The sequence below is a fragment of the Cricetulus griseus genome, chromosome 2, assembly GCF_003668045.3.
Source record: "Cricetulus griseus strain 17A/GY chromosome 2, alternate assembly CriGri-PICRH-1.0, whole genome shotgun sequence".
Classification (NCBI taxonomy): Eukaryota; Metazoa; Chordata; class Mammalia; order Rodentia; family Cricetidae; genus Cricetulus; species Cricetulus griseus.
Window position 1 is genome coordinate 46,763,169 of NC_048595.1, and position 27,838 is coordinate 46,791,006.

General features: G+C 41.8%; 1 protein-coding gene across 2 annotated transcripts; it reads right to left on the reverse strand.

Moving 5' to 3' along the window:
- Positions 1-1,502: 1,502 nt before the first annotated feature.
- Positions 1,503-23,320, reverse strand: Tctex1d1 (Tctex1 domain containing 1). 2 transcript variants are annotated; one of them, XM_035438950.1, is made up of 4 exons: positions 23,205-23,320; positions 11,387-11,478; positions 3,289-3,413; positions 1,503-1,706 (listed from the first exon to the last, which is right to left on the reverse strand). In XM_035438950.1, exons 1-4 carry the CDS (start codon positions 23,318-23,320, stop codon positions 1,503-1,505), a joined length of 537 nt encoding a protein of 178 aa, XP_035294841.1. The 2 variants fall into 2 exon arrangements, with proteins under 2 accessions (XP_035294841.1, XP_027258067.2); XM_027402266.2 differs by lacking the exon at positions 23,205-23,320 and adding an exon at positions 15,147-15,247.
- Between the last annotated feature and the right edge of the window lie 4,518 nt (positions 23,321-27,838).

Sequence of the window (27,838 nt, forward strand, 5' to 3'; positions counted from 1 at the left end):
TATCTCGGCCACAGACTTTCTATATGGCAAAGCTATTTCTTCATCTGACTCATTCGTACCAAGCTGCTGTGTGATTTCACGGCCTTCGTCTGAGAAAGAAACAGTTGACAAAAGCATACTGTGACACTCCCTTCTTCTTCTGATAATCAAATCCAGATTCTGGACTAGTGTTTGCAGACAGGCAAGTCCTGGGGGTCATTATTCTACATAGCCCCCCTAAAGCATTATCAGAAAAAACCTAGGAATGCGTTTTAAAACTACATTTGGTTTTAGGGAAAAGTAAGACATCAAAACATTTTCAAATCATGAAGCATTGACTGGGTTTTCCATTCGCTAAAATCTTTCTGATACGAATTATACCTAATTTCCCCCCTTAAGAGTGTAACACTGCTAATTCTCTCCATATGTGAGCAATTTGTGTTTGACCTTTAACAAATGTCCTCTAGGCAGATGACTTACCATCCTACAGCAATACCACAGCGTCATTTTACATGCACACAAAGACTTGAAAGCTCCATAAAAATAAACGATCCATGCTACAAGAGGCATTAGTCTGCAGAAGAGCTATCTCAGCCCTGTAAACTTCAATGCCCATACATTCAGAAACCTCACTGGATCACTTTAGTGCTAAATTCATAGGAACAAAATGGCAAACGTTTTATTTGTTAAGCTGCCAGCTTCGAATTCTGGGTAAAACTTAGGCTGGCAAAAGCTACTCAAAGTCACATGGGCAGTGTGTACTTAAAGGTAGTGTCTCTTTCCAATGCATGATCTTAGGTGCTACAGACACATTTACTATTAAGCATCATGTATATTTAATAGCATAATGTCTACTTTAGTGTGCTTAAAAGCCTGTATTCACTTTATAGTTTCCATTATTGAAGAGCCAATGTTCAGTTCTCCTGTAATTTTGCAAAGTGCAAGCAACCCACAGGAGTGTCTAGATTTAGTTTGTGGCCCCATGGGACTATGGTAATTATTATGAAATCATTAATTCTACCTCAGCACTTTCAGCTGTCAAGTACATGTAACAGTAATTGCAGTTAATAAATGCTGCTCAATTTATTAAATGTAAAATGAAAACCAGTATTATTTTATATGCAGTACTGAAGTGTATTAACATTCATCATTTTGGTGTGCCATGTTGAATTATCCTGTCCTATATGGTATATGTCCAGAATATGTTACCAAATATTTCTCGAACTTTATCAAAAATCAGTCCAGGGAATCTCTCCGATTAAAAGAGAAATCAAAATATTTAATACCCAAAGTAATATTTAGTAAGCATCCATGTTTATGTGAACCACACTCGACATTTGTTTTGGAGAAACAAGGTTCTGTCTTGGGCTCCCCTCCCCTCCACCAGTCCTCACAAGAGTGATGGAAAGTTCCAGTTGTTCATCTTGTTTCTCATGGGTTTTTCCAGTAGAACCTTAGTGGACAGAGAGACACAGCCCGTTTCGTGATTTTAAAATGCCAAGACTGTAACTTCTCATTTTCAGTCATTCGAAGTAGACCCCATAGACATTTGCAACAGCAAAGAGAGTAGAATTTGTGAATGTATAGGATGAAACGGTATCACTTTTAGGATCCCAGAGGCATCTGCTGGCAATCAGTATGCTCTGACAATCTCGTTGTCCGATGTAAACAATCACAATTAGTTTATACCGGGGAATCATTAATTCTTTGACCTGGGCTTTAATAACCTAGAAATTGTACAAGAAAAAAAAGGGGGTTGATTTTTAGTCACATTAAATCTCAAAATTGTTGAACATGAAAGGATAGTTTGGGAAAGATGGAGGGGACCAAGAGGAGGAAGGCAGGGAAGGTGGGGAGCACAATGGGAGAGGGAGTGTAATGAAAAATGTTTTACATATAACAAAATTTATAGTGAAGCTCATCACATTGTAGACTAACTTCGAAATATTTTTAAGAATTTTGAAAAAGAAAACAGTATGGTGCATTCTTGATACTTCCAGCATTGCACGAAACCATAAGTAAACCATCTTTCAAGTATTGTCCTCATGGGGACAGGAATCCAGGAACAAAATAACAGCACTAGCAATAAGCTGATACGTTCTAATATATACAGAAAACTAGTCATCTGCAGAACAGAATTGAGGGGGACTATTGTACCCTATAAAATCTATATTAAAGACAGCCACCCTTTAAAGAATGTTGCAGCCAGGGTTATTTTGTGTTTTCATATCTAATGAGGGAAACATATTCTGAAATCTCCTGCAGCATAACAGAATTGAATATTTATCCCAGAGTTTGTTATAAAAACCGGAGCAGAAGAAACTATCATAAAAATTCACTGTAGTTGAAAAAAATAGAAATGTATTTAAAGGCCATGATATGGATAACTGATAGCACTCAAAGAAGTCGCTGTGGCAAGGAGAAAACAGTCGTTAAAATGTGTATTTTCCAAAAATAAGTTCTAAAAGTGAAACAGTTTTTGGTTGAGGTGATGGCTCATTGTAAAGCAGTTGTACAAGTGTAAAGACCTGAGTTCAAGTCTCCAAGACCCAAATAAAATTCAGGTATGATAGTGGGCATTTATGATTACAGCATACCTACAGGGAGATGGGGGGGGGGGCAGAGACAGGCCCATCCCAGCTAACTTGGCTTATGCTATGGTGAAGAACAAAGCGATGCTTTCTCAAACAAGGTGGACAGTGAAGACTAACACCCAAGGGTTTCCTCTGGCCTCTAAATGTGCAGTGGCATGTCCATTCCTAAAGTCACACACACAAACATGCACATATACCACACATACGCATTATACAAACATACAAGAAGGGTTTTTTCTTTAAAGGGGCATGGAACTGGAGAGATGGCTCAGCAGTAAAGAGCAGTTTCTGCCCCCAGCACTCACATCAGGCAGCAGGCTGCTCATAATGGCTTGTAACTTCAACCTAGAGATCTGAGGCCCTCTTCCCACTTCCCCCAGCCTTTGCACACGTCACATGCACACACATGCATGCCTGTGTACACACAAGCAAATAAATAAACAGATTAAAATATAAATCTTTTTTAAAGGAATGGAAGTTTTGTAAAGCAATACATTTGTTACAAATTACATAATAAGGGTGGTTTTAGACAAAAACCCATCTACACATGTACCTATACACATATGTAGTATATGATCTAATACGTATTCTCATAAAACATGTATATACTATTTAACTGACCTCAAAAATTAATGCCTTCATCACAAAGAAGAAAGTGGGCTGTCTTTCAGCAGATACTGTGGCTATAGCTGACACTGGGCAAACTGTACTGTACCTCAGAAATTGTTTTAGTCATCTGCTTGCAGAACTCCGGGTCATATTTTGCTTCTTGTAGATAGGCGGTTAGTACATCTTTCAAAATACGATTGACAGTGGCCACCGGAAAATATTTAGTGGGACCTGGAAATACACATGGAATTTCTTTAGAAGTCATTTCTAACCACATCCACCTACCTTGTAGATTCATAAAAAGAATACTGAAACATGAAGCCCCTTAGTAACCCGGGTGAACTCCAGCTAAGGAAGATAGAAGCCCGAATGTATACCAGGCTTTTCTGAGAGAACGAGGGGGATAATAAGCTCTGAATTTCCCAGGCTGCCTAAGGAGTCCGTGAGTTCTGCTGAGGTTCGCACCACGAGTTTTTCCTCATCAGTGCTGGTGGCTGCTCCTCAGTGTTTACACCCCTGCCCCCACGCCGTTCTGGTTCATCATACTGCAGCCAGAGAACTTGTTTGGAAATGTCCAGATCTTAAAAAAGGCATTTTTCTTATGGGGTCTGTAGTTGTGCGTCTACCGGTCCTGTGGCCTCGTTCCAGCCATCATAGCTCCCCGCGTGCATGCTGCTCCAGTCTTCTGGGCTCCGTCTGTCATGTAAAGATGCTTATGTGTCTTTAGCCTTGTCCACGCTTTCACGTGGAGCACCATTCCCCATCTGCTCAGTTAAGAAATGTCTACTCAAGTTTCAATTCTGCCTCGAATGTATTTTCCAGGTGCTCTTCCCCCTTGTATCTCACTAGAGGTACAAAACACCTCTCAAGTATTCCGGACACATGGGTCCCTGGATCCCAATGCACTGGAAAACAGGTAAGGCATACCTGCAACTCTCTCCAGTGACACAGAAGCAAGATCGGGGCCAGTGAGAGGGCTTAGAAGGTACTGGCGCTTGCTGCCAAGTCCGATGAGTTGAGTTTCATCCCTGAGACCTCCCCGCCCCCAAGGTCGAAAGAAAGAACTAACTTCCAAATTTTCTCTGCCTCCATATGAGTGCTGGGCACACGCTTCCATGCTTGTGTGCATAAATGTGTACACCGGAATCAATGTAATAAAAGCAATAAACTTCAAAAATTTAACAGAAATATAAGCGAGACAGGGTTTATCCCCCTGAGAGTCAAAATGCTTAGGTGTAATTTCTGGTTTCAGTGAACTTAAACACAGATAATAATCATTGCCCAAATAATAGTTACTTTTTGCTAACCATATTCTATGTGTTAGGGACTGTGACAAGAATGTATTTACCTCATGGTATCTTTGAGTAGATCTTTGAGGGGACTCTCACAGTTATATCTGTCCCACAGATGGGAAAATAGAGGTAGAAGCCCGGAATCACACAGTAACAGAAGTAGGAATAGATGCCCAGATTCATCTGGCTTTACAATTTATATTCTCAACCACATTTCATCCTTATTCAGATAAAAGCTTCAGATAAGTGGGCTTCACCCTGGTATCCCTGGAATTAGCTGCATTATCCTTCTGTCATCTGCCTGGGTAACTACATGGCATACACACGGTGGCACGGCTTGGTATGTGGGGCCTGGGTTTTGTTAAATTAATAAAGAGGAAGAGTCTGAGTCAAGAATGCTATCCAATTCTCCTTTAGTAGCTAATATTATCTATTAGTGTTTATTCATAATGCCTATGTCAGGTAGGGGCTAAGGGACAAAAGGTTCACTAGGTTTAGGACAATTCCAAGAGGAATTAATTAAAGTCCCCTTCTGGGATGTCTGAAGTCACAAGAGATAGGGCTCTTCCCTTCCACCAGCAGAAGCATGCCACCCCCAGGCCTGAGCAATCCAGAAGAGAGCTCAGATTAGATGCCAGCAGGGCTGATGGAGATGGCTCCCTTAAGAGTGCTATGTCCCTTGGCTGAGAGAGGTAACCAGTCTGAGATGAAGCCATGGCATGAGCCAGGGAGGCAAATCCCCAGACCTCACATCCCTTTCATTCCTGCTGGCGTTTTGTTGGCTTTACTCGAGAGAAGTTTACAGCCTATGACTGTAGTCCAGTGAGGTCGGCCTCCTGAAGCTCATTAAAGAGAATTTTCATTTTGATGATCTAAGAATTGTTTAGTTCATTTTGAATCAGGATAGGATAGCCTGGTGGTACATGCATATAACCTAAGCAGGAGGATCAGGATTTCAAGACCAGTCTTGGATATATAATGAGTGTGAGACCAGCCTGGGCTGTGTGAGACTCTGTCAAAAATAAATAAATAAATAAATAAATAAATACAAAGAAAAGAAAAGAAAAAAAGAAAAAGAAAATCAGGTTGGGAAGGAGTAAAGGAAGAGGAAAGCTGATACAATGACTCTAACAGCTAAAACATCTGTTCAGCAGAAATCTCAAGCAGTTGCCAACATGTGAATGACTGGTTCCACTACTGATCCCAGGGGCCAGAGATTGAATATCAGAGACAAATTCCCCTATCACAAGCTCCCAGGTACCTACACGTGTCCCCTGCCTGTGGATTTTCTGTAAGATTGTCATTGAGCTTCTACCTTTTAACTGAGGAGCTATGGATAGCTGATGTCTTCTCGGGGAGGGGCAGTCTGTTTTCTTTAAGGGTAGTTCACCATACTCCACAAGATGGTCCCCCACATAGGAATATATGGACAGCACATATTGGCGTCAATGGGTTATTGGGGTTTGGAGTGGGGTGGATCTGGGAGGAGGTGAGGGGAAGGAGTTGGCAGTTAAGCTGATCAAAATACAATGATTGATGACATTACCAAAGAATTAATACAATATCTTTAAAAAGATTTCTACCTGTATACTTGAGTAAAGTCAAATTTAAAGGTGGCTTTCCCCTTTGTATTGCAAATATTTAAAAAAAATTGTGCCACTAGTCTGGACTAAATTAAATGAATTATGTCATTCAGAGAGATAACCCACCCTTTTTTATTCCCACTTCTCCCACCAAGCACTCAAATCACGTGATCTTACTTGACCAGTATTATTCCCCGGGGAACTGGTTCTGCCTTGTATTAACCTACCTCTTTCTCCATTCAGAAAATAGGTAATTCTCCTAGTTCAGATATATTGGTCAGCCCAATACTCCCCTACCTCCTCCCACCCAGGGGAGCAGCATCTACTCTTCTAAAATGATGCTCTCTCTGTTGTAGTCATGAAACAGGAGACTCTAGCACTACTACCCATGAGACCCAGGACAGAGCACAGGTGATTGGATCAGGGACGACACAGCTCTAAGGCCAGCCAAAACAACACTTGGTTACTTTATTTCAAAGTAGAAGGAGGTGTAAAAACAAACCAGCCTCTTGCTTGTAGCAAAAGCTATGATTTATAACCCTTAGGAACTGCCAGAGGCCACGTTTCCTCCAGGTTGGAAGGAAGGCAACAGTGGGAGAAGGAAGTCGAATACATCAGTCAAAGAGAGCATCTGAGGTGCTTGGAGCTGGGTTCCTAGTAGCTCCCAGGGTCTGCTGTACCAAGTCCTTTCTGGACACTGCATATTCTTTTAGCTCACAAGCACGATTCTATCTTTAAAACCATTTTTCACTATAGTAATGAAAACTCATTCTTTCTATCCTAGTGGTCTTTTCCCTACACATCCAGAGTCATATGTCACCGAGCTCCCAAATGAGCCACTGGCATTCAAAGATATGGAAACAGGTAAGGCAAGCTCCTGAAGCTACTTTCAGCAACAATGAATGCAATCAACAAACGCTTCCTCTTCATTTTGAGACATTTTTCCCTCTAAGGAGGAAAAAGTTTCAGAATTCAAAAGATCTGAAAAATGAGAACAGAACTTAAAAAAACAAAACAAAACAAAAAACCCAACAACTAGATTAAAGGGAGAATAGTGAAAGCAACAAACTGTGCCACAACTTCCCACAACTGGGATAATAAGAATTACTCTGTGTCTGGCCTGGTGACACAAGCCTGTCATCCCATACTTGGGAGGTGCAGGCTGGAGGATCGGGACTTCAAGCTGTACTTGGCAATGTAGTACATTTGGCCTCAGCTGGAACTCTCTGAGGCCAAAACTAAAACAAGGAAGAGTAACTTTCCATTATTTTGTGCTAGCATTTAAGGAGATTAAATATATTATAAATAATTAGAACGGGGCATACCAAGTCATAAAGCACTCCTTAGGTAGTGGTTCAGGTTGTTGTCTCCTGAAGGAAGGGGTAGAAGAGGATTTGCCAGGGTGTGAAGGCTGTAAGATGGCAGAGGATGTAAGAAGGACACTCGATGGCCCTGCACAGGAAGGACCCTGAGGGATCAATGGGTTCCAGCAAACAAAACATGATACTAGAAACAGAGTTTGAGAACCTCACAGAAACTGAGCCCAAGCGTCTTTCTTTCCCTCTCTCTCTCTCTCTCTCTCTCTCTCTCTCTCTCTCTCTCTCTCTCTCTCTCTCTCTTCTCTCCTTCTCTTCCTTCCTTCTTTCCCTCTGTCCCTCATTCTCACCATCCTCCTCCTTCCCTTACCGATCAGCATTTTCTATCATGTTGGCTTCATTTACCGTCTGTCTGTTCGGTGGCAAAGTTGGCTACTATGGTGGATACTCTGCATTGCCACCTTTCCTGGCTTTGGTCTCACCTGGTAAGTATATCTCTAGGCATTTCCAGAGAAGTTGACCGGAGGAAAGAAGACTCAATCTGAATGGATGACACCATCCCACTGGCTACCCTCCCAGACTTAATAAAAAGGGGAAAAGTAAAAAGCCACCAGAGCACACGTATTTATCTCTTTTTCTAACTGATCTGCCCCTACAGCCATGCCTTCCTCGTCATGAACTGGATCCTTAAACTGTGAGTCAAAACAAATCCTTTCTTCCTTACATTGTTTTCGTCCATGTGATGCTCATAGTCACCATCTTAAAAAAAAAAAAATTGCTACCTAATTTTAACCCATGCTCCAGAAAAAGCCAGGTGCAAAACCTAGTCCATAATTTGTGACAGTCACACTGAATAAAACAAGAGGCCCTCAAAGGATTACCAGCCTATAATGCTCTTCACCAAAGAAACTAGGAAACATGAAGGACTCTAAGGGTCCCCAGGAATGGAAGTGGCATGAACTCCTGAACTAATTGGGGGCATGAGGGTGGGGGGGGGAAGGAGCTGCTACAATAAGAGCAAGAGAAGAGGAGTAGAGGAGAGGAAATGGAGGGGCAGAAACACTGAGTTGGGGGAAGAATAGAGGAAAGAGAGCAGGATGAGAGATACCATATCAGAGGGAGCCACTATAGGTCCGAGAAGAGATCTGGAACCAGGGAGATCTCCAGAGACCTACAAGGATGACACGATCTGACAATCCAGGCAATGGTGGAGAGGATAACCTAAAAGCCCTTCCCCTAAAATGAGATTGGTGACTTCTCTTTATGCCATCCTAGAGCCCCCACCCAGTGGCTGATGGAAGCAGAGATAGACATCCACAGATATACACTGAGCTGAAACCGGGAATTTAGTTGAAGAGAGGGAGGAATGAAGAACGAAGGGGTCTGTACCAGGTTGGAGAAACCCACAGGAACAGGTGACCTGAACAAGGGAGAGCACATGGGCCCCAGATGCTGTCGGGGAGACCAGTACAAGACTGATCCAGACCCCTGAACATGGATGTCAATAAGGAGGCCTCTGCACTCCAGGGAGCCTCTGATGGTGGATTAGTATTTTTCCCTGGTGCAAGAAGGGACTTTGAGAGCCCATTCCACGTGAAGGGTTACACTCTGGCCCTGGACACATGGGGAAGGGCCCAGGACCAGCACAGGAAGATTTGGTGGACTTTGCAGAGCCCCCTTTGAGGGCCCTACCCTGCCTGGGGAGTGGTGGGTGGATGGGGTGGGGGTGGCTGGGGGTGGGGGAGGAGGGATGGGGGTGAGGGGAGGGAGAGGGAGAAGGGACTTGAAACAAGCTTGTTCCCTAACTAGAACTAATAAATAAATAAATAAAAACCAAAAAAACAAGAGGGAGGCCCTCATGTTTAGTGATTCCTGGGAAGGTCTTAGCCTGTTCGTTTTAGCAGCAGTTACAGAGAATGGGAAGCAATATGCATACGGTACTGCACTGATTCTCACAGCATCCCTACAACCTGCAGTCCATTGTGTTATTTACACACAAAGAGGCCAAGATTCCAGGATGCTTTGCTTAAATATCACCCTCCTGGGTACCATTGAAGGTAGTGTTCAAGCTCAGATGGGATGCCACAGCCTGCTGTTTTCTTCCTTTTTCTCCTCTCTGTGGTTAGTGAGCCAAGGTAAGTGGTACTTTATCTAAGAAACAACGATTCCCTTTTCTATTCTTTTTTCCCCCTCATGAACTATATTCATGTTTCACGGTGTTTATGGTGGCTGTAATCATTTTGATAGAAGGACAAGTACACCATAACTTACAATATGCTGGTTGCAGTGGTGGTGAACTCTTAGCCACTGAACCATACCTTCAGCTTCAATGATGAAAGTCTTTTGTGCTAGATTAAGTCTGCTTTTCAAGGCAGCCAGTCAGCTCTACCAACAACTAAAATGTATTTCCAATTCTACTTGCTCTTGGGTTTATTTTGCCTGTGAAAGGTGCTCATGGGCCTTTGGAAAAGATTTTCTCATGTCAACTTGATGTAGTTCTGGCCAGGAGAGTGGGGAATGAGGGTGACAGTCAGTCACCTTTATCAGAAGGTCTGTCAGCACTTCTGAAACTTTTGTTTGCTTGAAGAAATTGTTAAAAAAAAATCTTAAGAAACACAGGCATCTACATTTAAATTGCTTTATCTTATTGCAGTGGGATTCCAGACCTTTCTTCAGCACACTTGACTCAAAGTCATAGCTTGCCAATGAAGAACCTTTGGTTGATCAGCCAGGCAGTGGTGGCCCACAACGTTAATCCCAACACTCAAGAGGCAAAGATGTGGATCTCTGAGTTCGAGGCCAGCCTGGTCTATAGAGCAAGTTCCACGACAGCCAGAGCTACACAGAGAAAACCTGTCTCGAAAAACAAAGTAAAAACAACAAACACCCCTAACCCCAACCAAAATAAAAAAAGATAGGAACTTTGGTTCCAAGTTGGAGAAAACTTGACCCAAACTCTTGTTACTGACTAAAAGGGCTAAGGGCCAGCACCTGGATTTAGGTACACCACTAAAGCAAGCTGGATGGTAGGAACATTTACTGTCCACCACAAACAGTGTAAAATGCTACAAGACTAATTCTGGAATCTGTAATATTGGAGTGGGGGTCGCAGTCAACCACAATAATATTCACATTTTGTAAATGGGTCTAAAGTTACCGTGTGTAGTCCTCCTTTTATCTAAGTCATTACAGTTTCAAAATGAACCGAGAATATGGCCCATGAGAGGGATGGAAGGGGAAGCCATGTATTCTTATGCCGGTAGTATTGAAATTATTGGAGAAAACTGGCTATAAGGCCTAGCAGGGTGGGGTGATGGGTTATAATTTTCCTGGGGCTAACAGGCCACAGGTGGAATTACCCTGGCCCACAGAGTTCTTCTTTTCTCCTTGGTAGGTCTCTCTGGAATTTGTTAGGGCAGCAATTATAAATGAATTCAGATAATTATAGGCAGGCATACACTTAAAGAAAACAAGTAGGTCTGTGAAGAAATGAGAATGGGAAAAGGTATTTGTCCATAGACTCCACCTGGGAGTACAAGGGAACGTGTGAAAATTTTGTTTTCAAAGACCCCAAACCTCAGCAGCAGTAGATAAACATCTCTGTCAACAGGGGACCGCAGTCATCTGCCTCTGCACCACCAGCAACAACACTGGTTGGTTTTGAAGGATAAACATCAATATAAATCTCTTTCACACACATGCACATGCATCCAGAAATGACCTGTGAACCTGAGTGCAATCATATATTATTATACTGTATACATTTGTGGTATTCAGATATTCATTTGTGATTCAGGAAACCCTGTTTTTTGTTTTGCTTTGTTTTTGATTCTTTTTTTTTTTTTTAAAGAGGAAGTAAGTGTTGCTTCAATTTTGCAACACAAGACCGTAACTCTAACTTACCACCAACTCTCTCAAATTAAAGTCACTTATCTAAGACTGAAGACAATACCAGGATACAGTTAAATTAACACAGGTCATGGAATTAGAAATTTAGCTTATCAGTAACACACCTAACTGGTAGGTGTTTTTCATGTGAACTGTAAAGGGAGACGTCTCATATTGCTGCCTGGGCTGATCCGAGTAGGACACAGTACTGACAGAACTAAAAGCAAAAGAGGAAACATTAATAATTAGTATCATCACAATGTTAACAAAGCAAAATATTGCTTTCAGCAAGTATATTTACATACACAAAATTCACTGGAAGTTTCCAATAAACCAGATATCGATAGCCCAATGACACATTTAAAGTCTGAAATACTTTAGAGATGGGAATATTGAGATGTAGAGAAGTTACTGGGTCATGGTGGAAGCCCAGAGCAGGTGCTGTTGGGCTGATCTATGCCTATGGGGTAGTGGGGTGAGTATTCTAAAAGCCATTGCCGATGAAGTCCCTAACAAAGACACAAAAGCATATCCCACAGTAAACAAATCTCACAAATGGCACTTGGGGGTGTTTAAAGAAGCTTAAAGTGTTGGGAAACAAATCCTTACAGACAAAGGGTATTATACAAAGCTCATTGTGGGAAGTTCCACCAAATCCCTTCAGAATGAAACAGAAATGGGAAACTCATCTGTCTACATGGTAAGAGAAACCACAAGTCACCCAAACTGTAAGAGTCAATCAATGTCAGCTGCCTTTTTAGTGTGAAGGCCAGGTCTCCAAGGCAATCTGAGCTGATCCAGGTGCCGACCAGAAACCCAAGCAAGGAGGAGCCCCCAGTGGGCCTCTGGCACCATGTAATTCAACCTAGTTAGAAAAAACTTAGGTGGGACTAATGAACCTACAGCATTCTACCCTAAATTCCCTCCACCTGTGAAGACGGAGGTTAAGACAGATGCCATTTCAAAGGGAACGGTATAACTCCTCCTCCCCCGATGCTGCCTTGCCCCCTCCCCACTCTGTGTGTGTGTGTGTGTGTGTGTGTGTGTGTGTGTGTGTGTGTGTGTGTGTGTGTGTTTGCATCTGCAGGTGTGAATGGTGTTCAGAGTGACTGTTTCTCCAAGTAAAGGCTATCTTTTCCCTTTAATCGAATAAGAGTTATTTGGGTTTTTGTTTGTTTTTTTCCTGAGATGGGGGTCTCACTAAGTAGCCCTGGCTGGCCTCAAACTATGCAGACTAGGCTGGTCTTGAACTCACAGAGATCCATCTGCCTCTGCCTTCTGAGTGCTGGGATTAAAAGCATGCAAAATCCATGCCCAGCTTATTTGTTTTTAACTATTGGGTTTTTCTTTTTCTGTCTGTGAGAAGTTTAAAATATTTAGTTTGCAGATATTTGGAATTAGTGGAATCTATAAATTGACATTTCAAGAAAATCACATTTAGTCTATTTTGAAAAGTCCTTTAGTAGAGTAAGCTTATTGGACGAATTAAAGCTCACTCACAACGTCCAAGAACATGATGACGTTCTGGCTGCCTTTGTCACAATTCATCTTTGTGGTGGCAATTCCTCCTTCTTCCTTCTAACACCTGCTTTTCTCAATTTTCTGCTGCCGTTTGAAGTAGCAACCAACCTGTTAGGCCATTGTGGTTACAGGTGTTGTGGGCAGGACCAAAGATGATAGACAGTGTCTGCCTATGAAACACACCCCAGCTGCATAGGCTTGTGATTTGGAGATAAGTCTGTGTGCCCAGTATTATGCATGCTTCTTTCCATCTGGCAACACGACTGCTATCAATGATTTCATTTTCTTTTCAGTGTCCTTTGACACTGTAGTCATTATTCTGTCCATTTTAGAGAGAAAAGCAATGAGGCCAAGGGCTTACTGTCACACTTGTGGGAAAGGCAGACTCTGAGTTCAAACATTCTATTTATCTCCCAGCAGGAAAGTCTAAAGTGTGATTGCACCAGACAATGAAAAAGGGACAAGGACTGCTGGAGCTGTCAATGGCTGCAATTCAGATATACATATATGCACAGCATACAGGAGGCCTTGGGTGAGGCCTGCTCTGTCTCCTGCAGGTGTCACATTAAAAATTCCCAGACAACAGAGCTGATGCACAACTCAAATTGGTTGGGTTTAAAATCCAAAAGGAACCACTGTCCTCATTACTGTTTTGCTCAGTGTTACTGGAGACCTGTAGTTACTGCATTTCATGTTATTATTGCTATGAAGATGGTGTCTACTGGGCAACTTACAAAACCCAAGGGTTGAGGTCTGATGTGCAGATTGGAAGTTTTACAGGCTTGGTCTGCTTTGGAATTTTTGAAGATGGCTTCTCAGGGTCTTTTAAATTTGTTTGCATATCTATATGTGAGGGTGTCCATGTATGCATGTGTGCACTGATGGGTGTAGAAGCCTAAGATTGGTATCTGATGTCTTGCTTGATCCTCTCCACCCTACTTATTGAGGTGGGGTCTCTTGCTGAACCCTGATCTCCCTGATTCACCTTGGCTTGGCTAGGCAGCTCACTGTGGGGTGTCTCCTGTCTTTGCCCTTTCTGCCAGTCCCCTGGTATTACAAGGTAGTCCTCATATCTACCTGGCTTTCATGTGTTTCATGGAATCCAAACTCATGCTTTTTTTGGCGAGGGCTTTATCTACTGAGTTTCTCCCAAGCCTCCAAAGTGTTTTTCTTTGTACAATAGTCATGTAAATACTGCATGCTCATTGCAAAACATGCAAAAATACATGGAAAAGTGGAGAGTAAAATTGCCCATTACTAATCCCAGTGCTTGGATAAATACTGTTAATGTTAAAAAGAATGTTTTTGAATTCATGATGCTACATATGCAATCCTATTTTTTCTGCTTGAAACTGTATCCTAGAACATTTCCATGTCAGTAGCAAATATACATCCATATTTTAAGTATCAGCTTAATATACAAACATTTTTTTCATTTTACTTAACCATTAGTCTAGATCTCTAAACTGGCCCACTGGGCTTCTTTTCTATAGGAAAAAAAACCATATTTCTACTTTGTTTGGACACTTTATATTTGTTTTGTTTTAAAATGGATTACCAGAAACATTAAACATAACTGATACAGACTCTTGTGGAAACAGGGCTCACTGGAAGCACAACGTAGTAAGCTGTGTGAAAGGGAACTTGAAGTCAGTTTTGCTGGGGCCACAAGGCCTTGAGGAGATCATAGGTGTTTTACTAGAAGCCTACCTAGATACCTGGACCACACAGAGGAAAATGTTTAGGGAACCTATTGCTTTTTACATCTTTAGGCTAACCATGTCTCCAGTGGGCTATAACTTTGTGAAACATTTTTAAGAAACTTTATTATTTTAAAGTGCGTGTGTGTCTGTCTGTCTCTGCCTCTCTCTGTCTCTGTCTCTCTGTCTCTCTGTCTCTCTGTCTCTCTCTCTCTCTCTCTCTCTCTCTCTCTCTCTCTCTGTGTGTGTGTGTGTGTGTGTGTGTGAGCGCACGCACACACAAATGCGCACCTGCAAGTGTGCCTGTGCTCAGGTACCCACGGAGGCCAGAGACATTGGATCCCACTGCAGTTAAAGGTGCTTGTGAGCTGTTGTAGGTGCTGGGAAGTGAAGCTGGCTCTACTGGCAGACCAGTATATGTTCTTAACCACTGAGCTATTTCTCCAGCCTGAATTTTTACACTTGAACCCTATATTTATGTTTGCTTCTTTTCCAGTATGAAGATTGCAGTGGTTTGAATGAAAATGTCCCTCATAGTCTTGGGCATTGGAATACTTCGTCCTAGTTGGTGGCATTGTTTGGGGGAGGTTTAGGAGGTACAGCCTTGGTGGAGAAAGTATGTCACTGTGATGGACTTTGCCAGCTTAAGGCCACGAATACTCACACTTTGTTCCCTTTGCTTTGTCCTTTTAGCTCAAAATGAGAGTTCTCGGCTCTCTGTTCTAGTCGCCGTGCCTGCTGCTTGCTGTTGTTCCTCTCTGCCATCATGGACACTTATTTCTCTGGAACCATAGGCTTCTGTAAGATGCCTTGATCCTGGTGTTTTATCACAGCAAGAGAAAAGCAACTAATACAAGGAGGCAGGGCCTCCCTGAAGCTGTTAGCACTTTACTCATTACAAAGAACCAAGGTCTGATAGTTTGTACATTAGTGTGTGATGGATTGGAAATGGAGAAAGAAAAGAGAATAAGGAAAATATTAAAACGACATATCCAGCCCTTTAGTGAAGACTGAAGGAGAAGATTAAGATATTACTAATGCTTGTAGTATGAGAAAGAAACATTAGACTAGGGGCTGGAGAGAGGTCATCTCTCAATTTCCAGCACCCATATGTTAACTAACAACTGTCTATAACTCCAGGATCTCACAGCCTCATACAGACACCCATGCAGGCAAAACACCAATGCAAATAAAATAAAAATAAATCATTAAAAGAAGAAACATTAAACTAGAATGTAAGCTAGGTATATTTTTTATTTTCTTTGTTTTCATTTTTGTGTGGATGGGTATTTTGTCTGGATGTATGCCTGTGAACCATGTGCATTCTTATTGCCAGAAGAGAGTGTTGGATTACTTGGGACTAGAGTTACAGACTGTTGTGAATCACCATATGGGTGCTGGGAATCAAACCTGGTCCTTTGGAAGAGCAGCCAGTGGTTCTTAACCACCAAGTCATCCCTCCAGCCCTGTGTGAAGTTTTTAGAAACCAAAGAACTCCTATATTTTAAAAGCAAGGAGCTATCAATGTCATTCCAGAGCACTGGCTTACACAAAAGTCGATATATTCTGTGTTGATCAGCAGCTCCACTCAAGCTACTTGAGTTGCTAAAGACAAGCACGTGAGATGCTCATTAAATGCATTTAAACTTCCAACTGAAGGTGTAGATACAATAAACATATCGACTACATGTCCCAACACTACAAGTGGATGAGCTCCAGTTCTGTGATTCAACTTTGCAACAATGATCCTTCCTGAGACATAGTCTCATTGCCAAGAGACTACTACAATCAATTTTACTGTAATTAACAATTAATTAATTGAGATCGGGTCTTGCTGTGTAGTATTGACTGGCTAGGGATTTGCTAGGTAGATCCGACTGGCCTCCAACTCTCTGTAATCCTCACACCTTTGTTCCTTAAGTACTGGCATCAGGCATGAGCTGAAAATATGATCTAAAAACTGGTGCAAGCATTCAACAAACTAATTTCTGCCGGGAAAAGAGAAAGAATGTATACCTTTTATACAAAGGTATTTTTTAACCAAAATGTGTAAATTGCATGTAAAAATCCAGTCAGTGCTTGAAAGTGCAGGTGCTACTTTTGAGGGCAGAATTGTAATTGGGCTTATTGAACTAAGAGTTAGTATTGAGGACAAGCATAAGCCTTTGGGAGGGAACCCATGCCCCTCACAATTGTGCCTTCAGTAAGGGTGGGAGCTTGTCATTAAAGTCATGTGCTGCCCCCCAGTGGATAGACTTCACAGTGCACAGAGAAAAGAAGGCTAGAGGTTCTGTATGTTTTTTTTTTAAAGCTTTTTTTAACAAGTATTTATTGCTACAATGTGTCAGTCGAGAGTGATGATAATACAAAAGAAAATTAGACTCCTATGCTCTAGAAACATGATGTAGAGCGTAAGATAAAATATTCACAGAAACTGCTTAACTGGGGACTAAGAATATCTATGGATTTTTTTTTTCTGATTATATTTAAGACCAAAATCATGCCAGATCTTTTCCTAGCAGTAGATGGTGTTTCTTGTTCGGAAATATTAATTCTGTGGAGATTATGCAGTTTATGACATTTTACCTCATTTGGTCCATATTTCTAGAAAGAGGAAATATATATAGTAGAAACAGAAGTTGAAATTTTCACAAGTTAAAGAAATGAGAGAGCAGAAGAAGGTACGGTCTCATGGGATGTATTTTTCAGGAATAGGAGTGGTTTTCAAAGGACAAAAGAATACACCTACCTCCTGTGAAAAGTCTGGCGCTGGCCTGATTGAAGGAAATCTAGAGTGGTGATTGACAGAACAGAAAAATCATGAGTGTGGGGGAATGGTTAGGATCAGTTCCTGAAGCTGTGGGCTAGTGCTCATCTGAGAGGAAGGTCAAGGCCAGATGATAGAATTCCTCTGCAGGCCCTGGATGAGGCATAGTTTTACAGCCATGCTGTAATCATGAGAGGTGATCTGGGAGTATCTGAGCCCTGGCTATATCACCTCACTGTGAAGTCATCAATGAGGGGTGTGGCCAGTCACAACAGTTTTCCAATGCAATTACTCTCCTCCTCTTCTCTTTCTTCTTCCTTTCCTCTCCCTTTCTTTTTGCCTTTGGAATAGATGCAAGTGGACTTTGAATAAGGAGGTTCAAATAAAGCTTACTTTGTACTAAGCACTCAGAGGAACCCTTTCTATAAGCTGTAAATTCATCTTACAAGTTACCTTGGACTTAAAACACATACAGACTTGTGAGTCTAATTTGTACAAAAACAAAAAGACATACTTGTTCAAGAATTCATATAGTATAATAGTAATGCTCACTCGTTGATCAAAATATTTACTGAAGGACAGTTTTGTGCCCAGGTACTATTCTAAGTCTTTGAGATATCATACCAGGAGATAAAAAGGCAGTTAAGCTCCTTGACTCTATACAACGTATATTTTATTATTTTTGAAATTTATTTATCATTATTGTCCATATGATACATGTGCTGAATGGCCAGATCCATTTTTATCCTTACTTGTCTCAGCAGTGTTTGGTATTCTCTCTCTCTCTCTCTCTCTCTCTCTCTCTCTCTCTCTCTCTCTCTGTGTGTGTGTGTGTGCGCGCGTGCGCGCGCGCGCGCGTGTGTGTGCATTGTGTGTGTTTTGAGATCAGGACTAGTGCAGATGGGCACCTAGTTCTAAGTTACACATCTCTGGTTTCCAGTGTGCTTGGACATCTCTTCCTACTCTGTGTGTGCCCTTTGGGTGTTCCTCTGGACACTGCCACATCCTTTGACTCTGTTTAATACTGGATTCCTTTTTATTGTTATTATATTATTCTATATAAACATATATACTCAAGCAGACTATCATCTGTATTATTATATAGTTTGTTAGAATACTACATATTGAAGTTCTATTTATCAAGAACATTTTAATTTTCCTATGTTTCTGTTTTTATGTTGGGATCTCATTGAAGATGACTTTCCACTGGGCATGGTGGTGGATAACGTTAATCCAAATGCTAGGGAGGCTGAAATGGAGGATTGTGGGTTCAAGGAAGCGCAGGGTGTGGTGGCAGTGGTAGTGGTGTGTGGGGTAGGCATCCTTACTTCTGGAACAGGCAGGCTCTCCTGTGCTTTCTTCTATGTGCTTTATAGTTTTCCGTTCTCTGCCTTCCATCTGGAGTACATCTGTATAAGTGATACAAAGTACCAGAGCAGCTTCATCTCCCTCCTTACAGTGAGAGAGTCTTCTCCCAAAACAATGTCAGACACAAGAACCAAAACCTTCAAATGTCCAAGGCCATGGTGATGCATGCCTGTTCTCTCAGAGCTAAAGAGGCAGAGGTATGAGAGGTATGAGAATCACTGCAAATTTGAGCCAGCCTGGTCCACATAGTGAATTACGGGCTAACCTGCCTTAAAAATTGTTTCATTTTTATATTTATAGAAATAAATTGGGGGTAAAATAGAATCTCCTCTATTTAATCCATAGTTTCTCAAAGAAGCACAGGAGGCCACTGTATTTCACTTGGAAACATGGTATTTCAGCTTTTCCAAGTCTCTCTGAGGCTAAGCTGTATCTGAGCTTGATGAAAATGGCACTATACACATGCTCCCCATTTGGTCTTCTATTTTCTAGTGTTTCCCCTCAGGGATCGAAAGAAAGGATAGCCTGACCTCACTTCTGATGTGAGGGCTCATGGGTTGGAATCATAAAATAAATTCATTCCATGTAAAATTACTTGTCCACTGTCTGCCCAAGCAGGTTCCTACAAGGCCCATGCGGGCAGGGCCTTCCAGTTTGATCATTCACCGAAATACCTAGCTGGCTACGAAAGAGTTCCCAAGTAGCTCTCAGTTTGCTGGAAGGATGAAGTTCACTATGCTCTACCCCTTTGGTGCTTTTCTATGCCTAATGTGTAACACAATAGCTGACATGTACAAAAGGCTCACTATCTCTTGGGTAAATAACTGAAGGAAGTCAGTATAGTGTTGCTGACCTGCTATGCTCAGTAACTTCAATACATTCTGGTGGAGAATGGTATTGGTGCACATTGTTTTTGTTCCATGAGTCACAGAAACTTAGGTTTGAGGCAAAAGAAAGACTCTGTAGTCTCCAACCTTCACCCAAACCCACAGTAGAACTACAGGCCTCTGAACTAACATGCTTGGATAGCATGCCACATTAGCCTCAGAAAGAAATTTGACCTTGTGGTTTCTGTTTCTGTTTTAAAGACAGGAGATGAGAACATCTGTTCAACTGCTGTCCAGTGTCTGCCAGAGGGTGAGTCTCCAGCAAGTAAAACACCACTGTCAATGCCTGCCTGGACTCATGAGTAGGAAACACAAGCTTCTGGTGACCAGAAAGGACAGGGGCATTCATGCAAATTACACACAGATCGCCACTTTCTCTGTAATGAAAAAATATTTGGCTAATGAAGTCTTTTTTTTTTTTTTCTATTTGTTAACTCCATGGTTTTAGAGTCTCAACCCCCTTGGGCTGCCATTTCTTTATAGGAAAGTGGGGGTGATGCCCACACCTGTTCAGTAGAGGAGACATTGACAGTCATTTCTGGAAGAAGTGGGAGCTTTGGAGTTTGTGGACCTTAAGCTTTCCGTTGCTGTGGCTTGTCTCTGCTGCTGTGGTCCCAAAGCCACTGGAAACACTGCCCTGAGCAGGCAAGCCATGCTCTAAAAACTGTGTTTATGGACAGCAGAATCTGGATTTCTACCAATATTTGCATGGCACAAAACTGTGCTCATTTAAAGTTTGATTTCAGCTATGGAATAAGCACTCCTAGATAGGAAAACCATACTCAGCCATGTTTCAGATTTTATTTGACCCTTGGCCATTGCTTGCCAGTCCCTGTTACAAAATTTCCTGGTAGCAGAACTGGGACTGATGATAAGGACACTGCAAGTGTTTGCTGCTACCACTTCTCTTCTTATAAACTGTCTGCATGAAAAGCCAAGTTCAGATTTCCCGATGGGGTGGAAAAGGCACATGCCAAAATGTGTTTTAGGGGGGTGGGGTAAGGGGGCCCAGCTTAAGAGGCTTCATCTTGCTGCTGGGTGCAGTGGGGTCCTTTTTGATACAAGTTACTCAGATAATTAATGACTTTATTAGCAGCTTGGGCATCAAAGACACCACCTTAAATGATGCTTCATTTTTCTTTAATGAAACATGAAAATATATTATAAAATAGAGCTTGAACAAAAAAGATCCAATTCCAAAAACAGTTGATTATGTTGAAAATACACTCAATCTTTCTTTCGAAACACAGGAGGCATTTAAATATTTATTATTCCCAGGATGACAGCTAAGCATCAGTCACAATGTAGAGGACTGAAGACATAAAATTCAAGATGAAAGGGCAAATCCATGCTGATCTTACACCACATCCCCAAAGAGGTCTACCAGCACTCTATTTATTTTTTCCTTCCTTCTTGGTGTATATACTGCTACAAAGACAAGTAAATTTGTAGTATTTCAAGGGAGCTAGATTAAAAAAAAATATCACTACATACAGGCCTGTGAAGAAAGCAGCATGAGAGACAGAAAGAGCCTCTGTCTTGGTTTGAAGAGGGCTGTGGTCAAGGTTGGGCGTTTAGTGAGCTTCCTGAAGGGGCTGGAAGGAAGAAAGCAGAAGAAAGAAGAACATTTCTTACAAGGAGTGGGTTTCCAGTCGACAGAGGTTGGGGCCAGCTAGAGCACTGAAGGAGAGTAGGGTGTGGCCAGAGGGCAGCGGGCCAGCAGAAATGGGGAGGATGTGGCACCTTGAGCTGTACTCTGAATTTGGGACCGTATCCTTGCCATTGCAACAAGTTACTTGACCTGAAAGTCTCAGCTATTTCACAGCAAAACAGCAAGAATAGGGATGGCCTAGCAGGGTCAGTGTAGGAGATTAAGTGAGATAATGTTCAGGTCCTAAATGCCCTCCAGGAGATGATTTATAATACTGACTTTTAAATTTTGAAAAAAAATGTTTTGAAAAAGATGTATCATTTTCAGACACATTGTTAATGCCAAATCATGCCTCCATGTGATAGCCACTAAGATTTCATAACCTTTCTACCAGCTGAAGACTCATATGAAGGAGAATCACCAATATCCTAAGAATTGTAGTTTGCAAAGAGGGACTATGACATAGCTCAGAGGCTAAAGGTCCTTAGTGACAGTCCGATGACCTGAGTGTGATCTCAAAACACTCAGAGGGAAGGCGAGAACTACAAACTGAATGTTTCCCCTTGAGTGCCACATACATGCCATGGCCACATACATGGCCAGCTCCCTGCCGCAAATAAATAAATATAAATAAGTCTTTTTAGATGGCTTTCTACTTGGTTTTGGAAAAGGTCAATGGAAGTGGGGGTGCTACTTTGGTCTTTGAATGAGAGAACTTTTTTTAAAGCCATGGGGACATCCTATCAAATTCTTACTTAAGTAGTCTTGATAAACAAGTAAGCTGCATTTAGGTGGACAATTATTTTAAAAGATATTTTGAAAAGAACATGCTTGGTGACTTGGGCCTGTAGCACCAGCAACTTGGGTGATGGAGTAGAGAGTGAAAATTTTAAAGCCTGCTGTGGGAACAGAGAGAATCCAAGGCCTTTCTGGGCAACTTAGCAACCATGTCTCAAAACTAAAACATAAAAAGAGGGCTGGTGTGTAGCTCAGTGGTAGAATGCTTACCTAGTAATCAAGAGGCCCTGGGTTTATTCACCCATGCCCTAACCTTAATAGGCAGAAAGAGAGCATTAGAGAACAAGTGCAATAGTTTAGAATTAGCAGCCAGTACAGCTGAAGATCAGGAGTTAATCACAGTAGCATTCTTCCTACTCAGGATGGGGTTGATGTTCTGTTAAACTCAGCTTTCCCTAAGTAAAAGAGGGAGGTTGTGTTTGCAGTCTACAGACGTGCAGGCCTGAAAGTGGAATTATTGAATCACTCTGGCAGTAAAAGTTTCAATTTCCATAACGCTAATTAAGTATGGTCTATTCTGCAAATCACACTAGCTCCTGCTTCCCAACCATGGCGTTAACATGGGGTGTCCTCAACCCTGTCTATTGCGTATGTTAATTGACTGCTATGTCAACTAATTTGTTTCATCTCCTTGCCAATAGTGGTCAAAATAGAATGCCATGGGGATATTAAAGATGGATTCATCTTTTTAGGCATGCAAATGCCACAAAAGAGCCAGAAGAGTATTTATGACCATGAGCTCACTAACTATACTGTTTTGAACCAAGTAGAAAATTATGATACAGTGACAAAAGAAAGAAAACAATTTGAAAATGTCCAATAGTTTGAGAATAATTAACTGATCCTGATTACAAATTCACAAAATATTATATAGCCATTTAAGAGCATATGGACAAAGAATAAAAACATAGTACTAAATTTGTATTAAATAGTTCCTATGTTTATGTGCACACTGACTACAAAATGTGCAAACTGTGAAGTTTTATAATATAGAGGAGAATTTAAGAGACTTGTAAGGGCAGCTGGGCTGGAGAACAGGTGGCTTTGTTTTTGTTTTGCCAGGTAGTTTTCAAAGCAGTAAACATACTGCTAGGATCAATGTAAGCTTCCTCTCCCATCTCACACATGGCCCCAAAGACCAAGATAGCATTGTGCTTGCCTTCCCCTGACCCACTGCCATCCCTAGGTAAATGTTTTGGCTCTTGGTAAACATTACTCATAGCTGGAGGTGCTAGATATCCAGGTACTCACTGTTTGGAGCGCCAATGACCTTCCTTCTGTCGGAACTCATGGTTACTTGGGGAACACACACCCCCTCTTTTCTTCAGTGCAGGAAACTGTTTATCTTTAGCCAAGGCTGACATCATATCACACTCTAAGAAAAAAATTAGAAAAAGAAATAGAAGAAGAAAAAGAAAAGAAAGATATGAAAATCTTTTAGTTTTTGTAGTTACAGCCCCCCTCCCCAGTGTGGGACCCAGCTGCTTGTGTGATCCCTTTAAACAGGGACTGAGGTTTTCTGAGAGCAGTAGTAATATGTAGTGTAAGTAGTTATTTTGTTGTGCCAATACAGCTAGGAATAGGACTTTTTTTAAAAAATGAAATAGTGTACCTAATTCATACAAACAGACATTACTCTGAGGTCAAAATGCTTAACTGATGGATAGAGAGAAAGCCACTGCGAAAAGATGGGTGTCTGTAGACAGATGCTGTCCTGCACTGAAAGTCACTGTTTTTATTATTGCTCTGCATTTAATCTTGATATAAGTTTCCGAGTTAATTTTTGCTGTTATGGCTGTGGAGGGAAATGTGGTTGGAGGGTGTGTGCTTGGAAGAAGTAGACAGATTGGAGAGGTGTCACTGGGAGAACCGAGTTCCACAGAGAGTTGATTCCTGATTCCCATTTGTGGAGGCTACCAGTCTGCTGTAAAATCTGGCCCCATTCTTCAGTGTAAAACCTCCGGTTGAAAAAAAAGTCTTAACAAACAGAGCTATGAGATCAACCATGGACCTAAAGCAGTCGCAAAAATGAACCCGAGGAGAGGTAGCACTGCGTTTTTGCAGTTGTGTCTCATGATGGTCAGAACTCTCCTTATTTGCCCCTCAAAAAGCCAAAGCCACATGCACACCAATGGAGGTGTACACACAAGACCCCGGCCTTGCTGTTTTGACACTCTTTGGGGGGCGGGCTTTTCTAGAAATCATAGGAAGAAATTCGTTAAAAAAAAAAAAAAAGGATCAGGTTTACTGTAATTTTGGAGAGAAAAAAAAAAAACGAGCACTTTACACCATGAATATGCTATCCACCTCATAAATATTCATAAACCTTAAATTCCACTACAAATAGCCCACTGCGCTGCTCCTACCCGTTAAGCAGCCTGTACTTTCTTTGGAGTATTTGCTTTGCTCTAGCCAATAGACGTCTGTTTAAAGCGTGACTCCACTGATCCTTCCCTTCCAGAAGAACTAAGAACTGCACTCTTAAGATGAGGGTGCCTCCACGCTTTCTAGTTCCGGAGAATTAGCTGCTCCCAACTCTGCTTGCTGGCACGCCGCCCTCCTTAGAGAGACTCCAGATGGAATTGAGAAGTCTCAAAGGTGCAGCGAGTAGGGGAGACCGCTGGTGACCAGCGCTTGCTGGATGAGTTGAGTATCAATCACCCTTTGAAGGCCAAACTTGTTCTGGTTCTGTTTAGCTGGGTGCAAAGATGGCCATTTCCCCACATAAGCTGCTCCCTCCCTAGCCTCCTTTCCTGGACCCTCTGTCTCCAAGCACCTGCACTGACCTGCTGTGCACTGGGTGGCAGGCAGGACCACCTGGACCTGGGATCGTCTTCAATGGAGCTACAGAAGACGGTCTGCTGCCTCCGTCCTTGCTTGATCTTGCAGTTCCGGTGGACACCCAGGCTGTCTCCAAGGTGACTTCCTCAAACATTGCCCAGGCCGCCCCTCTCCGGCTCGGTGGGCCTTGGAGCAGCTCTAGACTTAGACATCTCATCGTCACTGTCTCCCGGGGCCTTCCCAAACCCGCCACCTTGTGGGGTTGCCACGATCTGACTGTGAAGATGCGCCCCCAGAGCCCCTCATCGCGTTTCTCTCTCTGGGGATGTCAGGGGCACCAGTGGGAAACACAGAAGTTTTCCAGGACATCATATCTGAGACATGAAAACCTAGAAGCTGCCCATCCCCCCCTCCCCCGGTTGCTGACAGATGCCGTGCAGCGGTTCAGTTATTCCATTGCCGCAACAACTACGCCCCGAAATGGCTGCTCTATCTTTACAGAAATAAGGAGCTGAAAATTGAGATGTTAAACGAAGCGCCTGGGGCGCACAGAGTACAGGGGCTTTAAACTCTGCTGTTACTGGAGCAGGCTGCGCTCCTTCACTTGCTCTGTTGACTCTTCCCAGACTGCTGAAGCTTAAGAAGTTTGGAGTGCAGCTGTTTGGGGTTATTTCCGCCTTGCCATAGGGGACACCCACTGAATGAAGAGACGCCACCCACAGAGTACAGTTTACAACCGATCCTTGATGAATCCTCTCCTGGTCCACAGAAACCAGGGTGGTAAGTGAGCATCCGGATTCCAGCCGAGTGTTCAAAGAGCCCTCAAGCCCATCCCAATCCTGTTTACACAAAGCTAAGAGCAGGAAAGAATTGCTCTTGACTACTACCAACTAGGTAGATCGATTCAGTGATCAATAGCCACTACCTCATTTAATCTGCTTAAAGACCCGACAGTGCAGAGACCCCAGTATTCCGTTTTATTTTATCTTTACGGGGATATTGAGAACTATGATGTAACCTGCTCAGGTCTCTAGTCAAATCATGGAACTGAATTCGTCCCGCTTGAAAGCCCTTGACTTTGCCAGACAGTGGGTCCACCATCCTCTTCCTTAATTATGTAATTATGTTTTCCAAAAAATGTAGCTATACTCTTAAGATGCAGGAAATAAAAGGTCCACAGGTCAGTTTATTTTCATAGTTTTCATTTATTTTCCAGAAAAAAAATCACATTTCAGTAACAACTCACTCACATTAAACTGCATTTTGAAATGGGAACCCTATTTGCAGTAATGTATCATGATGAGTAATTGCATATTCAAGATTTTGTGAGATGGGTGACATTTCTAAAAATCACCAGTTCCAAAAGGTGATATCCACACTTTTACTAACTCATAAGGCAAGCGACGTGAAGATGGTCTCATGATTATTTTCAATCTGTCTAGCCCCGTTCCTGTCACCCTTGCCCAGTAGAGAGAGCTCACAGCTGTTCTCCGAGGGAACAAGCCTCTGCTGCTTAGCTGGGTTGGGCAACAGGAAGCATAAAGCTGTACTGCAGATTAGGTAATAAGGGTCAGAAAACATGGTTGAAATGAGCAGGTAGGGGAAAAGACGAGACATTGACTTGTCAACTAAATTTAAAATATGCCTTGAGTATTTGAATGCAGTTTCTTCTATAAATATTTTATGCCAGAGAGGTTTTGTGTGATGATATGCTCAGCACAGGATTATAAAGAGAGTCACTGTACTTTTGCTACATGGATCACAGATAATTTGAAATAAAGGCCACTACCAGGTCAAGAACACACCAATAAACATCTTCACTGACTGGATGGATTGCATTATAGTTAGAAACACAGCAAAAATTCTCTGTGATGCCTTTCATAATTTCTTATCATTAAAGAAGAGTGAAACACCAGTGGCTTACACTGCCACGTAGTAGGGATGATGATTCAAACTGACTATTTCATTCAGACAGGTTTTGACCTATACAAGTGAAAAACTGATGAGACACCGTCTCACTTGAAGCACAATAGTGTTCAAGCAGCCTAAAATCACAAAGCCCTGCTTGGCGTGCAGGGTAGCTCTGCTGGTAGGTGAGACTAGAGGGTCACCATCACAGCTCTTGCTAGTTTCAAAAAATAAGTATTCAACATCAAATTTTCAGTTCCTTTTGACTGAGCTAAGAGGCAGAGTGGGGGTGGGGTGGGTGAGAGAAGGATGCAGGGGCATTGGAAGGGGAACGAGATAGAGGGAGAGACACCAATCTCTTTCATGCATATTCCTTTAATAAAGCAGTGATCAAACACCAACCCTTGGAACCCATGAAGTTTTAAGAACTGTCATTTTAGGAACTCTTACAAAAAATACTAGGTCTTGGATCTTCTATGATAATCATTTGGTATATTATTTTAAATAGCTTAAGATGATGATGAATAAATGACATTCAACATTCATTTTGCCAGAAAAGACATCAACAAGGTAATGGAAGTTCAACGAGTCAGATGGCATTGATATATATATGATAAAAAAACAAAAAAAACCCCAAAATATATGCATGATATACTCAGTCTACGAAGCAGGAAACTTATGGAGAGCTGTGTCTATCAGCCAATGATTTACAGAATCTGAATGGACTAAAGGTCGAAATAGATTCAGAAAATGACAGAATGTCATTTCTATCTGGTACAAACAATTCTGAATAATGGAACATTTTATATTTGATTTTATGTAAGAAAGTGATTTTCAAAAAGAGCAAAGACAAAAGGAACCCCCAATACTCAGAGTTAGCCCCCTGACTATGCCGAGAAAGGAGTGCACTGTTCTAGTCCTTAACGAAAATGTTTTCATAGAATTCCAGAATTTATGTTAAAATCCTATCAACATCACTGAAAAATGATTTGGTTTCTTGAAGTTGTTTAGTCAAATATAACTGAAGACTCATCACTAGCATTAATTAGTCCAAGAATTTGGAACCTCTTCAACAAACAGGGGCTTGAACTGTTGATTATAGGCTCAGATCTTAAAAAATTAAAATTTCCATGTTGGGCTAAAGAGTTCTTTAGACAACAAAGTAAAAATTCACTGAAAGACACTAGTGAGCACAG